Genomic DNA, 23,068 nt, shown 5'->3' on the forward strand with positions numbered 1-23,068 from the left:
GGGAGCGGTGTATTCCAAACTTGTCTTCTTCTTCTACTTCTTCTTCTTTTTGTTGCAACAGCTCAATGTGAAGTTTTCCTGAGACACCATTAATAAAATCCAAATATTCAGCTCTAAACCGCACTATAAGTCTGAGGGTCTGTTCTACACATGTGCGTCTGCTGCGCAGCGCACGGCTGAGTGAGACAATGCAACAATACATCAACCAAAGAAACCGGATTCATTGCTTTTATTATTATTATAATAATAATTATTATTGACATATCATTGTTGTATTGTCACTGCATTGACTTTACTTTTGTTGTCCGTTGGTTTTCTTTTTTTTTCTTTTCTGAACCCAAAAAAAAGAAAGGAAATCCAGTAACCCCCACCCCCACAGTTTTTTTTCTTCTCCTCTACTCCATGAAATTGGCCTCATCAATTCAAGCATAATTTTAGTGCAGATGTTAGACGTGGAGGCAACTGTGAGGCAGACAGAGAGAGAGAGCGAGAGACGTCCATTTGTCACTTTACTACCACATTCAGCATTCCCATGTCCTTTCTTTATTCACAGAGCACAAATGAAACAAATATAAAGACCTAATTTTAGATATTTATGAAACAGAATCTTATTAATAGTATTGCAAATGTTTCTGGGATTTTTAACAAGCTTGGGTCGACTATACCATGTGGGAAAAAAAGCATCTATTAAGAGTTTGAACAAAAGTGACTTAAGCTCAGTACAGTGCTTTTCTTTTCTTTTTAAAAAAATGATTATGATTATTATTATGTTTAAAAATGAAATATATGATTTAGCCGAGATGATGGAGATAATATTTATTGCAGTGTTGGATTCTGCTGGCCAAACACAGACTGCGCTGCTGCGACAACTTGACAGCAGGGCCGGCCTGTCTGCTTTTGACTTGGGGGTCTGGTGGGGTTGTGGGCCCCCACCCTTGGGACCACCACATCTGGATCCTGCTAAGGGTCAAGGCTTCTCCTGCCTGAGGCCACTTCAGACTCGTGTAATTAAGGGAGACACCTTGTTTAACTCTTCAGTGGCTGGTTTGGTTTCCTTTTTCTTATGTGCATTCCTGAGTTTGCGGTTTTCGAATAAATAGTCCTCTTATGAGTTGGTTGATATAGTCAGAAAATTTAAGCAATGCTTATACGACGATGACCTTGTGTTGGTGACTTGTGATCAATATAGTTTGAACTGCAGATACATTCTGATGCTGTGTTGTGTTTCTTTGGATTTGCGTCACCAGTGTTTAACCTCCGATAGATTCGGCTGTGTAACTATTTAAAATGCAAATGAACATAGTGTGATTCCAATGACACTAAACCATCTGCTCCTCTGTTTCCAAATACCTGCTATCAAGTCCACAAAGCTGATCAGGAAGATTGGGGGTCCGGGACCTACCAAGACCATAATGAATACAGTGGTAACAAACATTTTGGAAGGCCAATAAACAGATGCAAGTTGGTTTACATAGTGAACCACAGAACATCTGGCTTGACGCTGGAACTAGACAGCCAGACATTTCTTCCTTACACCACGAGCCAGTAGCTCCTCTGTCTCTCCACTGGGGCAACAAGCCAGAGGTGGGCGGACACTATGTGGGTTTTATGTTCAGCAGCCTTTCAATTGTTAGGCCCATCCTTTCCTCTTCAGCTTATGTGGAAGATCTACTAAGATCGAGAGTATGGAGTTAATGGAGTTTCTCTTAAATGAGGGGAAATGGTTTTGAAGCACAAACAGAAAGATATGCAAGAAGAATGTTGACAGGATGAGCCCTGTTTCATGCCAAAATACTGGCATAGGATTCTTTAAAATATTTCATGTCAATTTGATAAATTATTATCAAATTGATTAAACAAATCATTAAAAGAGATACTCTTTACACTCCATTATTTTTTCACACTTTTTGCATTTTTCTTTCTATTGCAATGTTTAGTAAGAAAACATTGAATCGTTTGGGTCAAATCCTGATAAGCAAAATGCTGTACTTATGAGAGTTGTGAGAAACTTTAAGACAGACTGTTCTTCCAAAGATGAAAACGTCCTAGTCCATGTGAGCTGGGGCTGAAGTCGCTGTTTATTAGACTGCAGTCCTGTATTCAGACCATTCCTTCTCTGGGGCTAAAAAGACAGGCCGACTGAAAATACTGAGGGCAAAAAGTGAGTCTGCAGCATATATAAGCACGAACTGTCTGGCCCCTCGCTCTAGGCCATAATTAATTTGAGATTTATTTTTATTGGAGAGTTCCAGTCTCGCCTGGCCTTAACCAAACAAAACCAAATGTTGGGCCGTCGATTCGCTTGAACGAGGGATATTTCTTTTAAATTTTGTATCGAGGCGTGCCACATTTGGACCAATATCTGTCTGAATGTGTGTGAGAAGGTGAATGCAGCACTTGCACGCACCAAATAAAAAAAAGAATCATTCGGATGGAATCATAATTATAAACAGGAGGAGGGGGGAGGGGAATAACATTATTGGAATCAAAGCAAACAGAAAAATATATAATCAGAAAAATATAAGATTCGAGCACTGCGAAATCCAAAGTTCCTCAGGTTCCATATAATATCCCCTTTTCATATTTCCTTTACTGGCCTCCTGTCTTTTCGAGAGGGCAGAAAAACTCATTTAAAAGCATATTTTCTCCTAAAACATTCCTCGCCATTCAACTCCCTCACAACAAATCAGGAATTGTTCCGAGGCCCAAAACGCAGAGTCTCTCTGCTGTGGCACAAACGCTGCGCCTGGATGAAAAGAGCCCTTCATTCAAAAGGGGAATAAGTCTTCAAAACATTAACAAGTCGCCTTTGGAAAAATACCTTGATTATGGAGATATTACCATAGCTCGCCTCTGCATAATGGCTCATTGTAATGCGGTACAATCCAAGCAGTCAAGTCTAGGTGCATTATTATGATGAATGTGCGCAAACGCCACGCAGCCGCCTGAATTCAGGGACGCGAATGTGAGCAAAGTGCACGTTAAAACTTGGCATCAGTCTACTTCTATACGGTTTTATATCAGAAATAAATATTAAATGGCTGCAGTGGCTCGGATATGGCCCTGTGGCAGTTGCATGTATTCAAGCTGCTCCATATGTGGCGCAATGCAGTGTTTCATGTGAAAACCAGATGTGCACTGTTTGCTTTATTTACATTGTCAGGGCCGTGTGTGTGTGTGTGTGTGCGTGTGGGTGTGTTTGGGGAGAGAGGGGGGGTGACGAGACATCTGATAATGATCCATAACAGTAGCAGTTTTTTTGAATGGAAGACAAAGCAACAAACGCGAAATTAGCGCATCTTAGGCAAACCACAACAGCGCCACATTTAAACAATCCACTACAGAGCCAACAGGTGCCAGTCAAAAGACAAGGAGTCTGGCATGTGCTCCATTTAGCTGCTTGAATTCGCATTAAAAAAAAAAATATTTTTTTTTATTATACAGTTTTGACGTGAAATTCTGTCCAGGGTAAACATATTTTTTTTGCTCATGCAAATAAATCAAATCATCCCTGATATATTGACTGGAAAAACACCTTGGATTTCAATTAAATCATTTTTTTTCACATTGTGGTAAGAAATGAAAAAAAAGGGGGTCCCCCCACGTTGTCCCCTCCAACATTACCTGGTAGAAGAGACGGTGGTGTCTTACCTTGACGTAAGACGACGTGTCGGGGACAGTTTGAAACATGTCTACTTGACAGACAGGGCCAGGGTTGATCAGCGGGCCCTGAAACACAGGAAAACCACACCAGTCTTAACTTAAAATCATTTTATTATTATTAGCTGCTCCTGGGTTTTGTGAGGGACACACAGTGATCACTTCAGGGAAAAGTCATTAATTCCTTAAAGACCCCCCCCCCCTGCATAGATTCCTTCATGGGTACGTTTTTGTTTTCTTTTATTGATACTCATACAGATTTTTAATTACACTTGCCCTTACATCAACAACACATCTAACCTACAGTGGTCACAAGAATGAATAACTCTCAAGTCGCCCAATAGCAGCTGGGCAGCATGAAGATGAAGAGGGCCCCATCCCAACCCCCATCACGTTTTCCCCTAAAGCTTACCACATATTGAAACACTTTTCGCTTTAATAAGTGCAGCTTACAAAGTCTAGGGTGAAAGGGCACTTAGAGGACGGTGTCTTTAGCCCTTCCCTCCCTGTGCATGTGCAATGATTAGGACGGCAGTGCATGGCAGCATGTATATAAACACCAGCACAAAATGGATGTTATATAGACTGCGTGATAAAGCAAATTAACGTATATGGACCAGTGTAATGTCAGCCGGGACGCACCATTAAAACCCAACATGTGCTTTTCTTGTTCAGTAGCATGAATGATCTGACCTGTCACGGCTATTAATATGTAATCATCGACTGTGCATTGTTGCATAATTATTGGAGGATGCAGATCACAGGGGCCGTGGTCATCTTAAGCCAATATGTGACAGTGGAATTAAAAAAGAAAACGAATCAAATTAAATAATAATAAAAAAAAATTAAAAAAAAATTAAAAACAGAGGTTTTTAACTCCGCAATTTTATCTTTCTGTTTATTTGTTTTTCGTGTCTATCATTGTACTGGATTCCTGTCCCGTGATAAATGAACCTGGCACGGTTTAAATACTATGTCGTGGAGCCCTTTTCTCTCTCTCTGTCGTCTCTGCTGCTGCAGGCAAAAAGCAGGACTCGCCTCATAAAGTTTCCCCAAATGCATCCAATTTCTACGCGGTAGAAGGCGCACAGGATCCCGCATCTGCAGCCAATTAGGCAGAGGAGGACTGTTGAATAACGGCGTGAACCTTCCTCCGAGACAGCCCCGTGGGCCGGGACCCCTCTAGTGTTACATTTTAAGCATCTTACCTCGCTGTTATCCATCATAAACGAGAGAGCCAACTGATTTTCACTTAATACACATTCCAATATTTTTTTTTTCTTCCTTACATATACACCGATGCTGCGTTCAAGTGAGCAAAGGAAATACATTTTCGATTGCAAAAAAAAAGAATCAGATTTAACACATACAATAAAATACTTTAAAGCGCATGTCCGATGCAGTAAAAGACATTAACACGCGTTTTGCATGGAGTTTCACTTCTCTGATGTGTCATTCCGAGACGTCCGCGCTACTTTTTTGATCGATCGGTTGCGCACGAACTCTCCACTTTCCACAGCATCAATAATAACAATAAACCACGCGTGTGGGTGATTTACTGTCCTCGTGCACGTTCGCATCTGCTGCAGATGCTGAACGCAAAGCAGGTGTTGGTGTTGTTGTTGTTGTGGTTGTTGTTGTGGTTGTTGTTGTGTTCTCGTCTCTCACTCACCTGTCGTTACAGTGTCCTTTCGCTTTTGGTCGCTGTCGCTCTGTGCAATCGCTCCTCTTCCTATTTAGAATAATTATAGTCCTGTTCGGGCAAAGCCGTTTCCCCCAAATGATTATGACAGTGAGTTATTTTGAAAGAGGCTGAAAAGGAGCGCCGGGTGTATGAATGGAAATGTTACTGAGATGGGAAAGTCGCGACCAATGAGCAGCGAGAGAAAAACCTCCCCTTGTCTGCAGTGTGAGGCCACTGAACCGTGAAATAAGGGGAAAGCAAGAGAGAGAAGGAGCGTCGTAAATCTGCGTTACAAAGTCTTCTGCTGTGGGGGGAAAAGTGGCCATAAAAAGATGTAAAATGTGTATTGTTAACATAAGTAGTTTATTTGATTTGCCATTGGTTTTCATCTCACGCTGCATCCTCGGAGCAGTGGTGCGTGAGGGCCAGCTGCTGTGTGATCCGCAGGAGGTGTTGAAACGCACCACAGACGTCAATGCAAACGAGTTTTATTATAAGAAACAGTGACTGTGCTGTGTGCTGACGGAGGCGCGTGCGGCTGTGTGATCTCTCATTGTGCAAACATAACAGAGATGGACAGTGTGGCTGCATCAAAATGTGTTTTAATGTAAATAATAATCATAAAATACGTGTTTAATCACCGGATATTTCTGGAGAAATAAACAGATTGCTAGATGTCAATGCAACGCACCATTTGCTGTTGTTAGTTTGTCTTTTATTTTAATAATCAATCAATCATAAGCAGCATCTCTCCTTTCTATGCAGATGCTCAGTCCAGTGTTCCTGTCTGTCCTCACGCTGACAGTTCCCGCAGGAATACAACAGCAACACCAGTTCCTCTGCTGCGGGTTTGTCCTTTCCTGCTCAGCTGACCCCACTCACTTGACTAACTTCATTTCCTTCACTTTGCTAAACCCTCATCTTCGACCAACAGTCCCACCAAAAGGATGTGGGGGGCAATTCACGGTGAAGAAAGTCGCCCAACCGTGGCGTTTTATAGCCCTGTCAAGGTCGGTCAATTTTTTTTCCACGCAGAACAACTAAAGTTAAACAGGGATGTAGCTTAGTAACTTTGTTTCATTAGACAGAAAAGACTCATCATGAGCATGGGATGTAATTTGGGCCTCATTGATTTGGTCAATTCAACATTAAATAACATACAACACTGCCCATCATGTTAAATAATCAATCCTAAAATGCAACATTTACAAACTAACTAAAATGCCCCCCCCCCCACAATGTTATAGGGTCATCTGGTAAAATGGTCACCTTTCATCACAGGGTAGACATTCTGTTTGTTGCACAATCTCCTAATGCAAAGATTATGTGCAACAACATTGATAATAGCGTTCCCAGTGCTAAACAATGGAAGGAAATCCCAACATCCGTTTCACTGAAAAATGGCATTCATGTGCCGGCTGTGTTGCCTTCCTCAGGATGGAGTAGACCTTCTCTAACACTTTTTGTACAGCGACTGTTTAATCTTCAAAAAGGCAAAGGAAGATGTCTTGTGCTATAGGAATATTGATTAAGACTGAAGAGTTAAAATGTCCCAAAGATTGATCCTCATATTAATAAATCAAATCTTAATCCAGATTGATTGATCTATTCATCTATTAGCCGTGAAAAGACAACAACAATTCTGACATAGCTATTATAGAATGTCATCTGTTGTTCTATACCATACTGCACTAAGTTAATATTTATAACATCTTGTGGCGTTTGTTTAACCTTGGACAGCAGCAAGCATAATGCCAATTCAAACAGTACCATGTGACATATCAGAGGTTGCCACTGTAAAAAAACCTCTAACACTGATTGTTTGGTCTCACATAAGGCAACTCCCTCTCTTTTGTTTTTTCAGGAGGGGGAAAAAACAGAATATATTTGCAAATCCTTCAAGTCCCTTGTCTGGTTATTTCATCAAGCCTTGCACCATTTAGGACTTCTTGTTTTTGTGCTTTTTCCATGGTAATGAGTGTCTTGAATGTTATTTAGTATGAGCCTGTATTCTTTAATAACGTTGCTAAGATTATCTCCACTTCTGCTTTAATAAAAAAGACTTAATCCCACTAAGGCCAAACGATTTGCTATCAACAGCTTCCCATTTGCAGTCGACCACCACTCTTTCCTCACTGTTATGTTAACATTTATTTCAGAGCTCCTTCTCTTGGGAGTTTCCCAAAAGCACTTGTATTTGAGATGATATGGTGCAACCTACAGACATTTGTGATTACATCAGCCAGAGTAAATTAAGCTCCTTACTCTGAACTGTAATGAGTTATTTATTTAGTAGAAGGGGCTACCAAGAGATGATCTGGAGATGGAGATCGCTTTCATTCCAGCCCCCCCGTTTTTTCGTCCCTCCGGGACAGAGAAAATGGCATTGTGGCACCAGGGAAGGCAGGGCAAAATATCCAATCTTTCCACGCAAGCTTCTCGGCCGTCAGTGGCCCGGCTAGGAACAGAGAAACATGCATAAAAGGTCAGGTGATACTCTCAAACAAGTGAACTTCTTTTCGTCACGCATAAACATATAATTATGCCTATTGAATAACAATTTAGGAGCGACCTCATATAAGAACATAAGTTTTATTTCATGGTGTTGCAGGAAAATCTTATAACTTATACTGTCTCTTTGAGCACATTTTCAACAAAGGCAAAAAAAAACCTAACCTCAAGTTGATGAAAGAAAAGAAGTTGTGCTATAAGACGAAACCCTAAAAAAAACACAGAAACTCATTAAATGTACATTAAGCTGCACATAGTGCAGACAGCAGCATAACTTGTGTGTACGGTGATAATTGGAAAGGGGAAGTATTAAATTAAAGCAAGGCAGTCCTTTTATGAGGCAAGCGTTTATGAAGGTAATAGCATCCCTATAAATTAACGACCTCCCAGTGCCTCCTGATGTGTTGCCACTTATCAGGTCCAGAACAATCCACTGATACATATACACTATATGACCTTATCTGTTCAACCTTGGTATTCTCACCCTCGGGGGGGCAACGCTGAGACGACAGACCGGGAGATTGGATGTTTGGGAGAAGACATATGGTGTCGAGACAAAAATGTATGTTGTCGTTATGTACAATATGCTCTGGTATGCAGTTAATCACATGAAAAGACACTGTATTTGGGTCAATGTCTGTGTGTGTGTGACTATGCTTTATGGACCCAACATTGTGTCTCCATATAATTACTCTTCACTTCGCCGCAAAACACAGTGAATTTCTCTTCTCTGTGGCTATGTACAAGGATTTCCCAGACCACTTATCTTGTGTCAGTTCAGCTGTAAATGTGGACACACCCTGCCACCAGACCAGGCTGGGCATGGGAAACCAAGGTGCTCACTTTACATTTTTTATTAATCTGGGTTTCCAATGGGGGGGGGGGGGGGGGGGGGTCATCTCTACATACATACAACAACATGAGACTGAAATAAAGCCCCTGGAAAGGATTGCGCTAGTGGAAAAAAGCAGGGGGCGAGAAGGAAAGCAGTGCCCTTCCTAAGGCCTATATCATCCCCCTGAACTATAAATCCACTGACCACTCATCATTCACCCGCATTTTAAAAAGCCTTTAAAGAAAAACACTGAGTGAAATGAATATGCTGTCACCTCTCATTTGGGTCTGGCCCACTGGCTCAATAAGAAAAGTGTTGTTCCCTGGAAGGCTGCGAGACCGGGCTGAGCTCTCAGGTTTAGGGTTTACCCTGTCCCGCATTCTCAAGCCTTTTACTTTGAGGCCCGTGTCTCTCTTTCCTCCCCCACGTCCCCCCAGACAAGTCTGACAGCCTGAACTCAATGTGGGCTGCTCACCAGACTACAAAAATCATTCATCTGTGCCTTCAGACGGTCAAATCTGGATCTAATAAAGGGAGCTTGCCTATTGATCCTATTCAGGGAGAGAGAACAATTGCCAACTCTTGCCACTGGAGGGCTCTCTGGCTCAAGCTAGAGGTGGCTCATAGAAGACTCACTTACCCTTTTGTTCACACTGGGAGACATTAAGAAAAAGCAGTGATGACATTTTGATGTGGTGTTGCACACGTCGGTGATTATTAACATTAAAAGTCAGCATCTACAATTGTCTAGTGTTCGATTGACACATTCCTTTTGAGTATATCAACAACAGGGTAATGGTATGGTTAACAAAAAAAAATGTTTGAAATATGAAGGTAGTATTACGGTAATACCATATTAGTTCTAATGCCATTTCCATCTGGGTAATAGTGTGGTTATGAGAAGATAATATTACACTAACCATGCCATTTCCAAAGTATACCCGGGCAATCTCTAACACTTTCACACAAAAATGTTTGTGAATCAAAATGAATCATTTTCACAGGTGCAATTTATTCTCCCTTATGTCCCACACACATTTTCCATTGTTATTGCCAAGAAATAAAATGTTATTACCATAATATTACTCCAAGAAGTATACTTTTACCATATTGTTACTCTGCTGAAAATTGTCAACAGTGTTTTTTTATTTTGTTTTTTTTGTAAATTGAGTACAAATATTACCTCACAGGTGATACATCGAGCTAGAAGATAATATGTTTATTTAGTACAGCCTGATTCCTGGGGGAAAAAAAACCCTGCAAGGTTATTGAGTTCAAAGACACTCCCCGCCTTTTCACCTGTGACAAAAACAAACATGCTAAATAGGAAAACACAGCGCTGTGCACTGACACGGTGCCAGCCAGATGATGGGAAGGGAAAATGTTTATTCTTTGACAACACTGGAGTAAAATACTTGCCTCTGAACAATACAAGCAATGTCCTCACAGTGGAATGCATCCGAAAGTGAAAGATGACAGAGACAGTAAGATGGAGAGTGACTCATAGTCACTTTTAGGGTTGTATTTATGTGTGGATGAGGGCACTACCCCAAACGCCCAGGCAAACCACAACATTCCACGCCGGGTCTTAAAGAGACAGAGCGACGCTGTCATCATGGGTATTTGGGGAGTAAAGTGTTAACATATGGTGAGGGCTATTTGAGATGGCTGGTGAGACGCACAGAAGCCAGTAGGTGGCCGTGCCAGCTTTCTGCCTGCATTCAGGCACAGGAGGGTACAATTCAAACACATGTCAAGTAGTGTGTATAATATCAGATGTTTTAATTTGTAAGAGAAATCAATAAAATGTACAAACATGACATAATAATAATTGCAGGGGGGAAACACACACATGCTTTTTATTCAACAAGTCAAAAAAGACTGTCATTTTTTTTGCTTTGTGTCATGCCACTGCATGTGCTATTCATAAAACCAGTGATAGAGGGCAGAGTTGAGCCATGGAACAAGTGTGGTAGCAGCAGCAGCAGCAGCAGCAGCAGTGCCAGGTCAAGATTGTGCTGGTAACTTTTCCCCAAAAGGCTAACATACACCTGTAAGTGTACCGTTGCGAAAACAAACAAAAATGCATGTATTTAAAAACTTTAAATGTTAATTACAATCACCAAGTCAAGGCTCTGGTAATTTAACCAATCAAACGTTTCATGTTGAACTAAAAACATTTGTTCCACACAACTAATGTGGTGTCATTTACACACCCATGGGTGCCATAATGACTACATGTGGGTGAACAGTCCAGAATGATGAGGCCCAGCCCAGATTGTATGTAGGGGTAGAAGTGTAAAAAAAAAGAAGCTTTCTGATAGGAAGACAGACAGCAAAGTTGAGAACAGACAAGAGAATGAGAAAATTAGAGTATACTGTATAGGTGTGAAGAGGGACGATGAGAGCATGGCAGCAGGGTTGTGTATTGACATTTGGGGAACACGAGAGAAGCTGGAATATGTTAGAAAGGGAAAGTGTGTTATAGAGAAGGGGCCTTTGCAAAGGAAGGAGAGGATGCAGAGACGGAAATGAAATGGAAGTGAGGGGGGGCGACAAGAGAAACAGCCGGTTTCCTCACTGAAAATCCGTGGCACAAATGCGGACTTAACATCCTTAAACCATCAAGAGAGCTCTAAAAATAACCCCGTTTCTGCACAGTAAGAGGTGGGAGTTTTGGAGTAAGGGTGAGTGAGGTGTGGGTGAGTGGGGTCAGCTGGAGGCTGGAAATGGGACTTGAGGCTGCGGGGGTAAAAAGCTGGAGGGAGACAAAAGAAACACCACCCGTTGCAGTGAAGAGCAACGGGTTGGACCGTGTGTGTGTGTGCATATGTGTGCGAGAGAGAGACCAAGATGGAGAGAATGTGGGAGTCTGAGAGTGAAAGTGGAAGAGAGAGAACCTCAATCAAGCCGCCACAGTTTCACTCAGCACAACACACCTCTTCTTGGTAAACAGTCGTCGTTTTAGAAAACAGCTTCCTCTCTTCTTAAAGGCATTAGCAGATAACGAATGTTGATTGAAATGAAAGTGGTTTTTACCTGTTGACAAATGGGTGATTTATGAGGAGCTTGCAAGAATTTGCTTACATGTCAGTGCATTTTTTTTGACAGTGACGTTGAAATTTCCCTTTTTCTTCCACATTAAATCAGTGTGAAGGTTTTAGCGAGATAATAATATTAATAATTATCATTTGATTTGTATTTTTACCTCTTAATGAACCCTTTATTTCTACAAAGGTGGTCACAATACACAACTGTGTGGTTTGTCCATTCTGGATTACTGTTAAAATAGTTAAATCCTTGTGTCATATTTCTCATGGAATTATGTTTTACATTCACACAAAGAATGACTGAATGAGGAATGAATTGCTCAAGTTGTTCAAATGCAGGAGGCAGTAATTTGTTGTGAAGTGAGTGTGCACTTGAACAAACAGAATTATACAGTTATGCAAACCCTTCTGCATATGCTTAGGATTAGAAATAGTTTTTAGGTAAAAAGCATAAGTTAATATAACAAAATAATGGTCACATGAGAGTTTTCTTTCGAAATCTGTAAGAATCTGCTCAGAAAATTAAATTCCTGCGACAAATAAATGAATGCCGTAGCATTTGTGTATCTGGTTCTAATTTACATATTGTTCTACCGATTCATCACTTTTCTGGGTTATCAAACAGAATATGAAAGAGAAGCAGGAGAGACATACTGTAAGTGACAGTCTCATGTACGTCAACCCCAGATTCTTAGGACACAACACAGACATCAGTGAAAAACAGCCACTGACAACCGGCTCCTTCTTTCCTCTCATCACCCTGATAAGCCCTCTTCTGCCGACTGAGCCACACCTCGTCACAGACTGGAGGACTGAATGAAGCTGACTGGACACTAATGTTGTTATCAGTGTGAACACAACAGGGATGTATGGCGGAGAGAGTGATACCTCTTCCTTACAAGTGCTGAGACTGGCATTCAGAGACTCATCAAGGTCCTTCAGTACCTCCAGATTAGCAAACTCAAACAAACTGTGACTTAACAATGTAATTATCGTTTATCTTGTGTTCTAAGGGAATTAAAGGTGGACTTCATCTGTTACTCCTTAGAGGAGGTAGACACTGAATACCATAGTGCAAGGGGAAGTCTGCCTCCACCACACTAGGTGGCAATATGTCCCCTTTCAGCTTGTTAGTATCAGGCATTTTCCTGTTGACCAACTATGCCATAGACTAAACAACTTGAGCTGGCGGCTAGTTCGTACCATATTAAGTGTTTTTTCTTCCATCCTTTGACTTCAAGATATAACAATTTTAAGTCTAACATTTTGTTTGTCAAACATCATGTTTTTCTTCTCCTGTGTACCAGCTTCCATTATACCAAGTCAAACCCCTTGGGTCGAAGCCATTGTTGAAGATGCCCAGAGTGCAGAGACCAGTTTGGGTCTGATTGAACATAAACACGCAGACGTGATTCGATTCAAAGCCACAAAATGATCTGGGTGTGTTGGTCAAACTTTGCAAAAATTCAATTTAGTTCAATTCCAGTCAGACTAACATGTTAACATGTATTTTTTTTTTAAAGTCTGCTTTAAGTCAGACTAAAACAATAACATCAAGGAAACGTACTGAACGAGGAGACAAAACCCCAAACTTCAGCAGATGCAGATGTCTTGAGTTATTAAAGCTAAAGTTTTTTTGTTTTTTGTTTTTTTGTTCTTTGGACTTTTTTAATGTAATTCTGACAACTGCAAAGCAACTGAATGTATCTTTATTAATGAGAATACTGGTTGACTGAGGTAAATGTCAGTCATGCACTTATACTTGGCTCTCTCAAGTCACAAATGTCTCCACTCATTTGGTAAGATTCTGTTTCTCTTGTTGCTCTCAACACTTCCCTGGTGTGTTCTCCTTGTCCCTCTGTCTTTCTCTCTCCCACTCTGTCTCACTGATTGCTCGCCCTCATTTGCACCTCCCAGGCCTGCGTCTCCACCTCTCCCCTCACGCTCCATTCTCTCACTTCTCTAATGAGAATGTGTTTCACGCAGGCATTCAGAGAACCTCCTCAGCAAATTACATGACAAGCATCTCGTTCTGGGACACTAATGAAGAGGAATAGCGAGCAGGAGACGCCACTGGAGTCGTGGTGTGTGAGTGTGTGCGTGTTTGGTGGGGGAATGGGGGGGTCAAGCTATAGCCACTGGGTGGGGTGTGTGTGTTTGTGTGTATGGGTGCACTGGGGGAGTATTTTGGCACCAGGCCAACAGCTTATCAACTGGGGCACGTTGGACTCAACATCTCATTCTCTCCCTCCCTCCCTCCCTGCTGTTTTCCTTTCATCTCACCACATTCACATTTATTTCAAACAAAAGATCACCAAAAGGGCGTAATTTCTCCAAATAACATTAACATTAACGTTGTATTCGATAAAATCTGGTCTAATCTTTGAAAAGGATACTTGTTCTCTGATCCTTTGAAGAAAACGCATGCAAATCCATGCGCCGTAATGTTTGCTGTGCTTTGCGAAACCCATGAAGTTTGCAGTGTCGCTTTGATGGCAGAATCACTTGGTTGTGAGGACGCCTCGAACGGAACACTGACACAACGAACACTACACACCATGAACTAGCAGGATGAACCCGCGCACAAAGGAGACAGAACACAAAAAATGGGAGAGAGAGAGAGAGAGTGACCTAGGCAGAAATCCAACGACTCAGCATGCGATTTGGAGGAACTTGCTCTGTCAAGGGGCACACTGAAACAGAAGATTGCTGTCCCGTACCATCCCCTCTGAAATGCTTGAGAAACACAAGACATCTGGAGGCTTCAGTGCACACTCTCGACCCATCAAATATTGAGGATGTTTGTCTGATTTACAGAGCCTATTTAGGAGTGTTTGGACAACTTGGTTGAGGGACTGGTTCTTTAATTAAAGATAATATCAAGAGCTAATATTGCCCCCAAGACCAACAGTGCAACACAGTCACAATTCTTAGGTTGAGTATAAGAGTCTTAACCACAAACACTCCTAAATTAATCTATTCAGGCCTGAGACAAAAGCTTCTTCGTACTCTTTGAAGTGACTGCCCACATTTAATACTCCACTTTCACTCTACTAATGCCAATAGCTACGCAGGCCTTTTCAGACCCAAGTCCACCACAGCGATGGCATATTGATACTGTCATAAAATATTACATCCTCACGTTATTCATTAGAACTCGGCTTTAATCTAAAAATATCACGGGCAGGGAATAAAACAGAGTTTTCCACGGCAGAAAGATTAGTCCTGTCCTCCTCTCACTGTGCGCCACGGCTCGGAAACACAGAGGCCCAAAATAGATGTTCTTCTCATAAAGGGCTCCTTCTTTGTAGTCTGCATACAGCAACAACATCTGCAGGGCAGTTTCTATGGGGGAAACAGATTCGGGCAGGCTATCAAAGAGAGAAGCGATCTCCTGTGAGAAGTGGTGGGCGGAGGACTTCCATATTCTTTCTCTATCTTTCTTTTTTTCTGTCTCTCTTTGCTCTTTCTCCCTGTCTCTTGCTTCCAAAAAATCTGTAGCAATCAGGACGATGCTAATAAAGGGCCATTAATATCACCTGTCAGCGCTATCTTTGGAAGATCCAAAACGAGAAAATTAACCAAAGGGATTCAGAGTCTGGAGCTGCTCACAGAGACACGGCACACCAGTGGAGGACATAGAAAGCAGAGTGCTTTGTTGTCCTAATTCATAAAAACAAATAAAAAAAAGCTTTGGGATGACAGATATCTATCTGTGTCCTAGCACATAGACAGTAACAGTCCCATATTTTAAAAATTATGTTTCATCCTCAGGACATTTGGTTTTCTTAGCTGAAACATAAGCTTTGTGGAATTTATGTCTCAAAACATGGTTTGCTCATTTTGGTTCGGACTAAAAGTTATTTATCCCTTTTAGTGTCTTTTCAGACATGCTCCAGTGAAATGATCAACTGGGGCTTGAATCCAGCAGGTTGAGGTGGGACTGTCACATCTGAGCAGATGGTAAAGATACGAGTATGACCCGCGTGTGACTGCAGGTATACTGTATCTTTCAGTGCAGATAATGGACCTGCCATGAGAACTTTGTTTCAGGGTTTAGATATATAGCCAGTGGTGTTCGATGTTGAATGTGGCGTTAAACATTGTAAATTCTGAACACGAATGAAGCGTGGATAATTCTTTATTGAACTATTCATTTAAAAAAAAAAAAAAAAAAAGATTTCAGAAGCTGATTCACATCATTCTGATTCAGAGCTGATGCAGATGCATGAACACTGTGAGACTTTACGAGGAGAGTGATGGGGAAGGCCATAAACCTCTGCAGCTCTTTTTGACTGATGGCTTTTACTGGTGGTGAAGGCGAGGCATTCACGATCTGTTTAATGTAAAACATGAGCGCAGCCTGCACATATAGAATGAAGAAGGAGGCTCTGAGCGGAAAAAGGTGGCACCCGTAATCTCGAGGTGAAAGGCAAGGGGGCAATGTGATGATAGTGGCTTCATGCGGAGCAGAAGTGAATCACGGGCCTCGCCTTTGAACTGGTGAGCCAGCTAATTGAAACAGCATTGCTGGGGCATTGGCTCAAGATCTGGAGCACATTCATGCTCGCTTTTATTCAATTTGGTCCCATCACAGAGGCGCGTCCTGAGCTTTTCTCTCCACATGGCAATAAGTCATACCTCTGCCTTTTGCCCCCGACGTGTTGCCCATCTGTGTCCCCTTGGGGGCCCGGGGTGCTGAGGCCCACAAAATGCAGAGGGATTCAGGCAAGGTCTTGAGAAAATACAGGCTGCCTGCTACTGAGCCCCTTATGGTACTTGTTCATGCCTCTCACCTTGGACTTGACCCCCCCCCCCCCCCCCCTGTCCACACACACACACACACACAGCTCTTTGCTTACACACACACCTCCTTACCCAGAGACTTTTAGGATTTACTGTGAAGAGCAGTGGCTGTCAGGAGGTTTGAACCGTGCACTTTCTAATGCAAACAAATGCTCCACTGGGGTCACGGAATTATCATGGAGCCACAAGGTGTTTCAGATGACTCGCAAGTGTTGAGTGTTTAGCTGACAGAAAGAGAGGCCGAGGGGTTGCTCTGTACTCAATGTAGCTGAAAGCAAGCAGAAATAAATAATCGAATAAAGCGATAAATAAGCAAATAGATAAAAACCTGACACTCTTATCACTAACCACTATCAGAGCGGCTGGATGTAGATCTTATTTTGCACTCGGTGATCTTCTCATTTCGCAGAAGAGTGCTCAACTCTTTCTGTCCTCGCTTTAATCAGTGCTCCCCCATGCTTTAGCTGTCAGTTGGGGTCATTGATGTACAGCAAATAAATCCTCAAGAAGCTCACACTTCTCAAATGCAATCTGGCGACTTCTGAGACAAAATGGTTTGACAGCTACAGCTCCTAAAAAGGTTTGTTCGAGCCTGGTTTGATGCTAGATGCCGGGGGGTCACCATGCAGGACAAGACAGAGCCAGTAGATATTTACCAGCAAATTTAAAATATGAATTGTGTGAGACTGCAACAAATCAAAAATGGTGTGTATATGTATGACTATTTCTGCCTGGTGTGACACACTTAGGTTGCATATATACGGATGTTTTTGTCTTTCTTTTCAGGTGACAACATCAGAGAAAAATCAGCTGTGTGTGTGATGTTTTCCTCCCTCTTTCCTGCTATTTAAGTCTGGGACGAGAGGAAAACAACCTGATGAATAAACAATCTTAATTCAAAATAGGGGAGGGGGGGGTGCAATGTAAACATACTGCACGAGATAAGGGAGTATATTCTGATTAATTTAAATCTAATGACCAATGAAAAACACTTGCTTTAATATTATTTCATTGTTAATGGTCAAACAAAATACAATTGACTTGATAATGAAAAACACAGAAGACAGGAGAACAAAGGTCCGACTAAATCAACCACAAATGCTCTGCGCAAGTTTACACCTGTGTACTGTGGTTGAATGAAAACCCACATCTGCGCGCTGAGTCCAAAGACTACATGCCAAGGAAAAACAGGATTTGGAGAGGATCACCGTGCGATTGAGGGAGGGACTAAAAGTGTGCATATTATTCCTTCCTCTGTGGGACTTGCTGTGAGCAGGTACAGCATCTCTGCAGTCCAACGCTCAGCTGTCACACTCAGCTGCCCAGCGCTTCCACTTTGCAAGGAAAACTTCTCACACCGCAGTCGGTAAGTGTAAAGTTTGTTTTTTTCATGAGCTATAAAGAACCACAAATCAGACATCGATTTAAAGAATGAGGGCTGTCATCACTGTTCGTTGCTTCTTTGATGCAGAGAAGGGGAAAGTGTTGTCTTTAAAGTTTCAGGGTTTTTGTTTTTTTTCCAATTAGGAATCATGAAGCGCGCAGCGAGCCTCGTTATAAATAGATGCGCTGCGATGGACCTGTTTCATCTCTGCTCATCTGTGCGACCAAACAAGCTTTATCTGTTTCTAGAATGAACTTTACATCCCCAATTCCCTTCACTTTGTGTTCTTGAATGTTCCCTTTAGATAAAGCTTGTAGTATATAAAGTAGCTATATGTATATATAACGTGTAAATAACATCTTTTATATTACAAAATGCAGAATTTGTGCAAATTTCAATGCTTTTTATTTAAAAAAAAAACCTTTGTCTTGTATTACACTCATCAAATCAATGACATGCAAGAAAAAGCATAAAGGTAGGGTATGAATTTCAATGAAGGAACTGATTTGCAAATTATATTCACTGCATGTGTGGGTATGTTTTCTGAAACAAGAGCATCTGACTCTTTTTGAGCCGGTGAACATCTGCAAGCATTGAGCTCTTGTGCCTCTTCCCTCAGTCTGTCAGCAGCTGCCAGAAACTAAATATTCCAAATTGCTTAACATATGAATGTGAGGAAGATGGGAACCGCCACTGCCCAAATACACCATCAACCCCCCCACTAGTGTAATCCTTAAGCTCCGTTTCCAGTCTCTTTTGTTGATGCTGTCTCGAGTAAACAATGTTAAGTGATAAGCAAAGTGTGTAGGAGGGAAAGAGCGAGAGGAAGAAGAGGAGTAGGAGGAAGACGTGAGGCAGTGGAGAGGAGGAGGCAGTTTTGCCTGATGAGAAAGGAGAAGGGAGTCAATGAGGGAAGCGTGATGGAAATCTAAGGTTGAAATAATTGTCCACTTCAAAAAAAAATAAAAAATACAGAAAACTTGGACTGGGAGCCACCTCTTTCTGAACGTTGCAGTCACAAGTCAAAGAAGCTCAAGTTTCTCACTCTCCCGCAATCTCTTGATTCACTTTTCTAACCTCTTCCCTCACACACACAAACTCACCCGGCATACACATGCACAGTGTATACCGCACACTCGAGTGTAAACAGCGTGTGACAGATAGATCGCTCCACCCTGACTCGTGTGTTTGTGTGTTGATCCCTTCAACAGGCCCTGCTTCTCCTGTCCACAGTGTCCGTGATGAGTTACTACATGGATCCAGTTTCTTCCTACCCAGCCCTTCACCCCTGTGACCGTCTGGGCGCAATGGTAAGACCTCGCTCGTAAATTTCCTCTTGTCTTAAAGCTGCCTCAGCTACCTACCACACAGCTGGGCAGCAGTGTGAGGAAACGAGTTAATGTGTGTGTGTTATGTGTGTGTGTGTGTGTGTGTGTGTGTGTGTGTGTGTGTGTGTGTGTGTGTGTGTGTGTGTGTGTGTGTGTAGCAGCTCAGGCACATGACAGTGCAGGAATGTGTGCAGAAGCATATGAGTAGTGTGCTTGGACGTGTCTGTGTGTTTGCAACTCTGGGTTCCTTCACCTCTCAACATGTTTCCCGCTGAGTTGAAGCATCTCTATCTGTACACGGCGTTCTTCGTGATTTCGTCAAACGTTAGCGAAACGGAGCTGTTGAACAAAGGTGATTTTTTTCACAACGCTGTGAAATCACACTCATGAACTCTTCTCTGACTGTTGCACAAGCAACCATGGCCAAAATGCACTTCCTTTTAGCAAGTAGTATTGTAAATATTGAGACCTCAGAGGCCTGAATCGTTTCCACAAACCAGTCCTATCGGAGTCAGACCATCGCTTCTGAATTAACACTTTTCTCAGCTGAGCCACTCACACAGTGCTTTCCAGCAGTCTGTTTGCAAGAACACCAAGGCTCTAAGTGGTTTCCAAATGAGAGAGCAGAACACAGAGTCAGAGACAGTGGTAGCTGGGAACATTGGGATTCCTGTCAGGAGAGCATTTGAAGGGTGAAGGCCAAGGAGCGGCAAAATAAATGCTTCCATTTGTATGCAGAACGCTGGCACATTAGGATAAGAGACTGGGGTTATATGCAAATGGCAACCCACCCTGGCATGATAGACAACATAGAAGAATACAGCTCCCCTGGTCCTAATTGGCTCAGGTGGTGGGGCTTGCCTTTGAAATTGAGACTACTGTATACTAGGACAGACTTGGTCAAAAGGTAATCCCGGGTCACCTCGGTAGATCTATTCTCTTTTTATTTTTAAAATTTACATGATTTATCAGCAAAGGAGCAAAGGGCCCTGTGAGTTTAATGCGTTGTGTTTACAATTCAGTTGATGTCTCGGTGCTTTACTCACACTGGACACAGAGAATTTGAACAAAAACACATTAATTCACCTCACTTCACAAGTGATCTTTATTTCAAAGAGACACCCAGATACATTATAGTGTGAGGCAACAGAGCAGCTTACATGCAGCTAAAAGTTTGGACTGACATGCAGTCAGGCCCCTGAATCACTGCCAGTTTGTGTCATTACTGGCAGATAAAGAAGTGCATGAGAGTCATTGTTGCGCCGATTAAAAGGAATGTATCAGGGGAGCGATAGCAGTAAGTGAAATACTACTTTTCTTTTGCAAATATGTATTTATCTTTTCAAGAGTAGTGTGATTTCACACAGATTTGTCAGCTTACTCATCTGATATCTGACACGCATTCACCCAAGTCCATGCAGACTTGCTGCCTGTTAGAGCCACCAGGGGGCAGGTCGACTGACCACCTGGGAAGATAAATTTAAAAGAAAACATTAGTGCATGTGTGAAAAATCCTGAGACAATCTGTAAGAAAGATGAGTCACTGATGTCAAATTACACTAGTCCCTTTGTTGCCAGTGGTATATGTGTGACTTTCTCATATTGCAATACACTCCGATTTCAAAAAGAAGTTCCTTTTTACACACATCGTACTTACACTGTGGGTTAAACCGCCGAGTGCCAATAATATTAACATGTATGATCACATTCAAATGTTATAATAATCTATGCAGGAGGCAACACCCCAAATTATTTATAGTAATAACAGAAATGCTGCCTCACTGAATCAGTCAGATCTCTCAGTCAAACTTCACTCTATTGCCTGTTTTTTTTTTTTGTCCAATAAAATGTACACTAATGTACTAGTGTACATTTACTACTAAAAAACGGTTTATCACAATTTAGGAATTGTATTACATGACTAGTAACTGAATCCATCACTAATAAATAGTGTGTACAAATCCTGTTATGTGACAACAAAGACATAAAAGGTGCATACATGCACACAGTTTCTATCTGCATTGAAGACTTTTCTATATTTAGACAGATCAGAGAATATTTTCTCCACTTTTATCTATGCCACTCTCATCCATAAATCATCCATGTGGCTCCCACCGTGCCTATCTAACTTTTCCGCCTGATACAAGGCAGCAGCATCATGTAAAGAGCCCCATAAACTCACCTCCCTGGTCCTGAACTAGTCACAGCAACCATCCATAAAGCTGGCTGGGTACTGATAAATGCTGCTGTGCTCAAGCGGCGGTCATCTATATCAGATCGACAGTCACTCGATCAGCCGTTTTGTGTCAGTGACACGTATGACATACATACATGGCTAATGTGCCTTTTATTGGTATGTCTGTACCGGCTAATATGAAGGTGGCATTGCTTTACAAATGTGAGCAGTCACAATCTGAGATTTTTTGTTTTAAATGATCTCAGACAGAAAAATGATGGCGTAGCATGAATGTGGCAATAAAAAGGACACCTTTTACAGGATCACATTCTGTCAACCTTATTTACATTGGAATGTTATTTCTGCTTTGGCACTTGTGAGAAAAACTTCATTTCCCTGTTCACATCAGTTCCCAACCTAAAAGTCAAACAATGTCTATTGAGGCTTTTGTTTGTTGTCAAATGAAGGTTTTAATAATATGCTATAAATGGCCAGAGTGGCTATCTTCTCCTTTGCTATCTCTTGTATCCACATGGCATTTCATATCTCCTCTGGCTCCCCTGTCAAGAGCTGTCTTCAGAATTCCCCCCTCAGCGTGACCTCCAACGTGAACAGTTGTGAGATAAGCAGGATAAAACAACTCAGCAAAGATAAACTGAGCGAGTCAAATTTAGCCACAAGGGTTATATGTGAGGACAAACAATGAAAATGTTCCAAATCTGAGGTTGCAATGCTGGCCGGTTTGGTCAGCTGTTTTTGTGATGTGTGTGTGTGTTTGATTTTATTATTAAAATTGAAGCCTTTGAAATAAGTGAATTGAAAGCTTGAATTTCTAATTGGCTGTTTAACATACACTATATATTTTCTATCTGTTCCATGATGTTCAGTTCATTTTGAATTGTTTGTCTGCAGAGGCAGAGCGGTGGGGTGGCAGTCGGCCCTCAGAACCAGCTACCAGGTGTGGTTCACCCCCAGCAGCAGTACTACCCGTCGCAGCCCCTCTACCCTCAAGATATTCCCCTGCAGGAAGTGCCCAATGGACATGATATGTGCCCCACAGGTAAGAAATGGACATAGACAATTCTACCTCACACACGATGGTAGGAAAACAAGAGGGGAAAAACTCACAATTGAATTACAAAATAAAATGTTTCTCTTCTTTCTTCTGTAAAACTCATCTTCTGTGTTCAATTATGTCGTACATAATCGAAAAGCAGTCACTGTGTTGTTTTGTTTTTGGCTTTAACAGCTTAGAACAAGCAAAATACTTTGGAATAGGCAGTCAGTCACTCTCATGTGACATTCATGTGTGCAATCTTGACATTTAAACTCCTTAATTTAGTTTTCTAGAACAGACGCACACACAGTCTCAACTTGGCCTGTTGTTCTATGTCTGCTGCATGAAGGATGTTGGTGATGCTGACCCTGAGGGCAATGCCTTTTCCAGATACCCCCTCCCCTGCTTCTTTATTTTTCTCTGTCTCCACTCTACATCTGGGGACAACCAAGTGTCCTGCATATTTCTGCTTCCAATCCTGTTTTTCTATCCCCCCCACCCCCCCCCCCCCCCATGATTATTTAATGAATTTTATTTTAGACTGGAACATTCCTTCCAGTGCATTTGCCTGTGCTTG

At 41.8% G+C, this 23,068-nt stretch overlaps 2 protein-coding genes across 2 annotated transcripts in view; one reads left to right on the forward strand and one right to left on the reverse strand.

The window, feature by feature from the left end:
* The window catches only part of fli1 (Fli-1 proto-oncogene, ETS transcription factor), a gene marked incomplete at its 5' end in the record, with an annotated part of 28,420 nt that extends 24,730 nt beyond the window's left edge, over window positions 1-3,690 (reverse strand). The window contains one exon of the mRNA XM_083886307.1: window positions 3,652-3,690. Coding sequence (XP_083742433.1) covers window positions 3,652-3,690 — 39 coding nt within the window. The remainder of the gene's footprint in view (window positions 1-3,651) is intronic.
* Window positions 3,691-19,171: 15,481 nt separating this feature from the next.
* ets1 (v-ets avian erythroblastosis virus E26 oncogene homolog 1) overlaps window positions 19,172-23,068 on the forward strand; it is a gene marked incomplete at its 5' end in the record, with an annotated part of 31,294 nt that continues 27,397 nt past the window's right edge. Inside the window, 2 exons of the mRNA XM_083886111.1 lie at window positions 19,172-19,240; window positions 22,347-22,494. Coding sequence (XP_083742237.1) covers window positions 19,172-19,240; window positions 22,347-22,494 — 217 coding nt within the window. The remainder of the gene's footprint in view (window positions 19,241-22,346; window positions 22,495-23,068) is intronic.

This window comes from Microchirus variegatus (genome assembly GCF_963457635.1).
Source record: "Microchirus variegatus genome assembly, chromosome: 3".
Lineage (NCBI taxonomy): Eukaryota > Metazoa > Chordata > Actinopteri > Pleuronectiformes > Soleidae > Microchirus > Microchirus variegatus.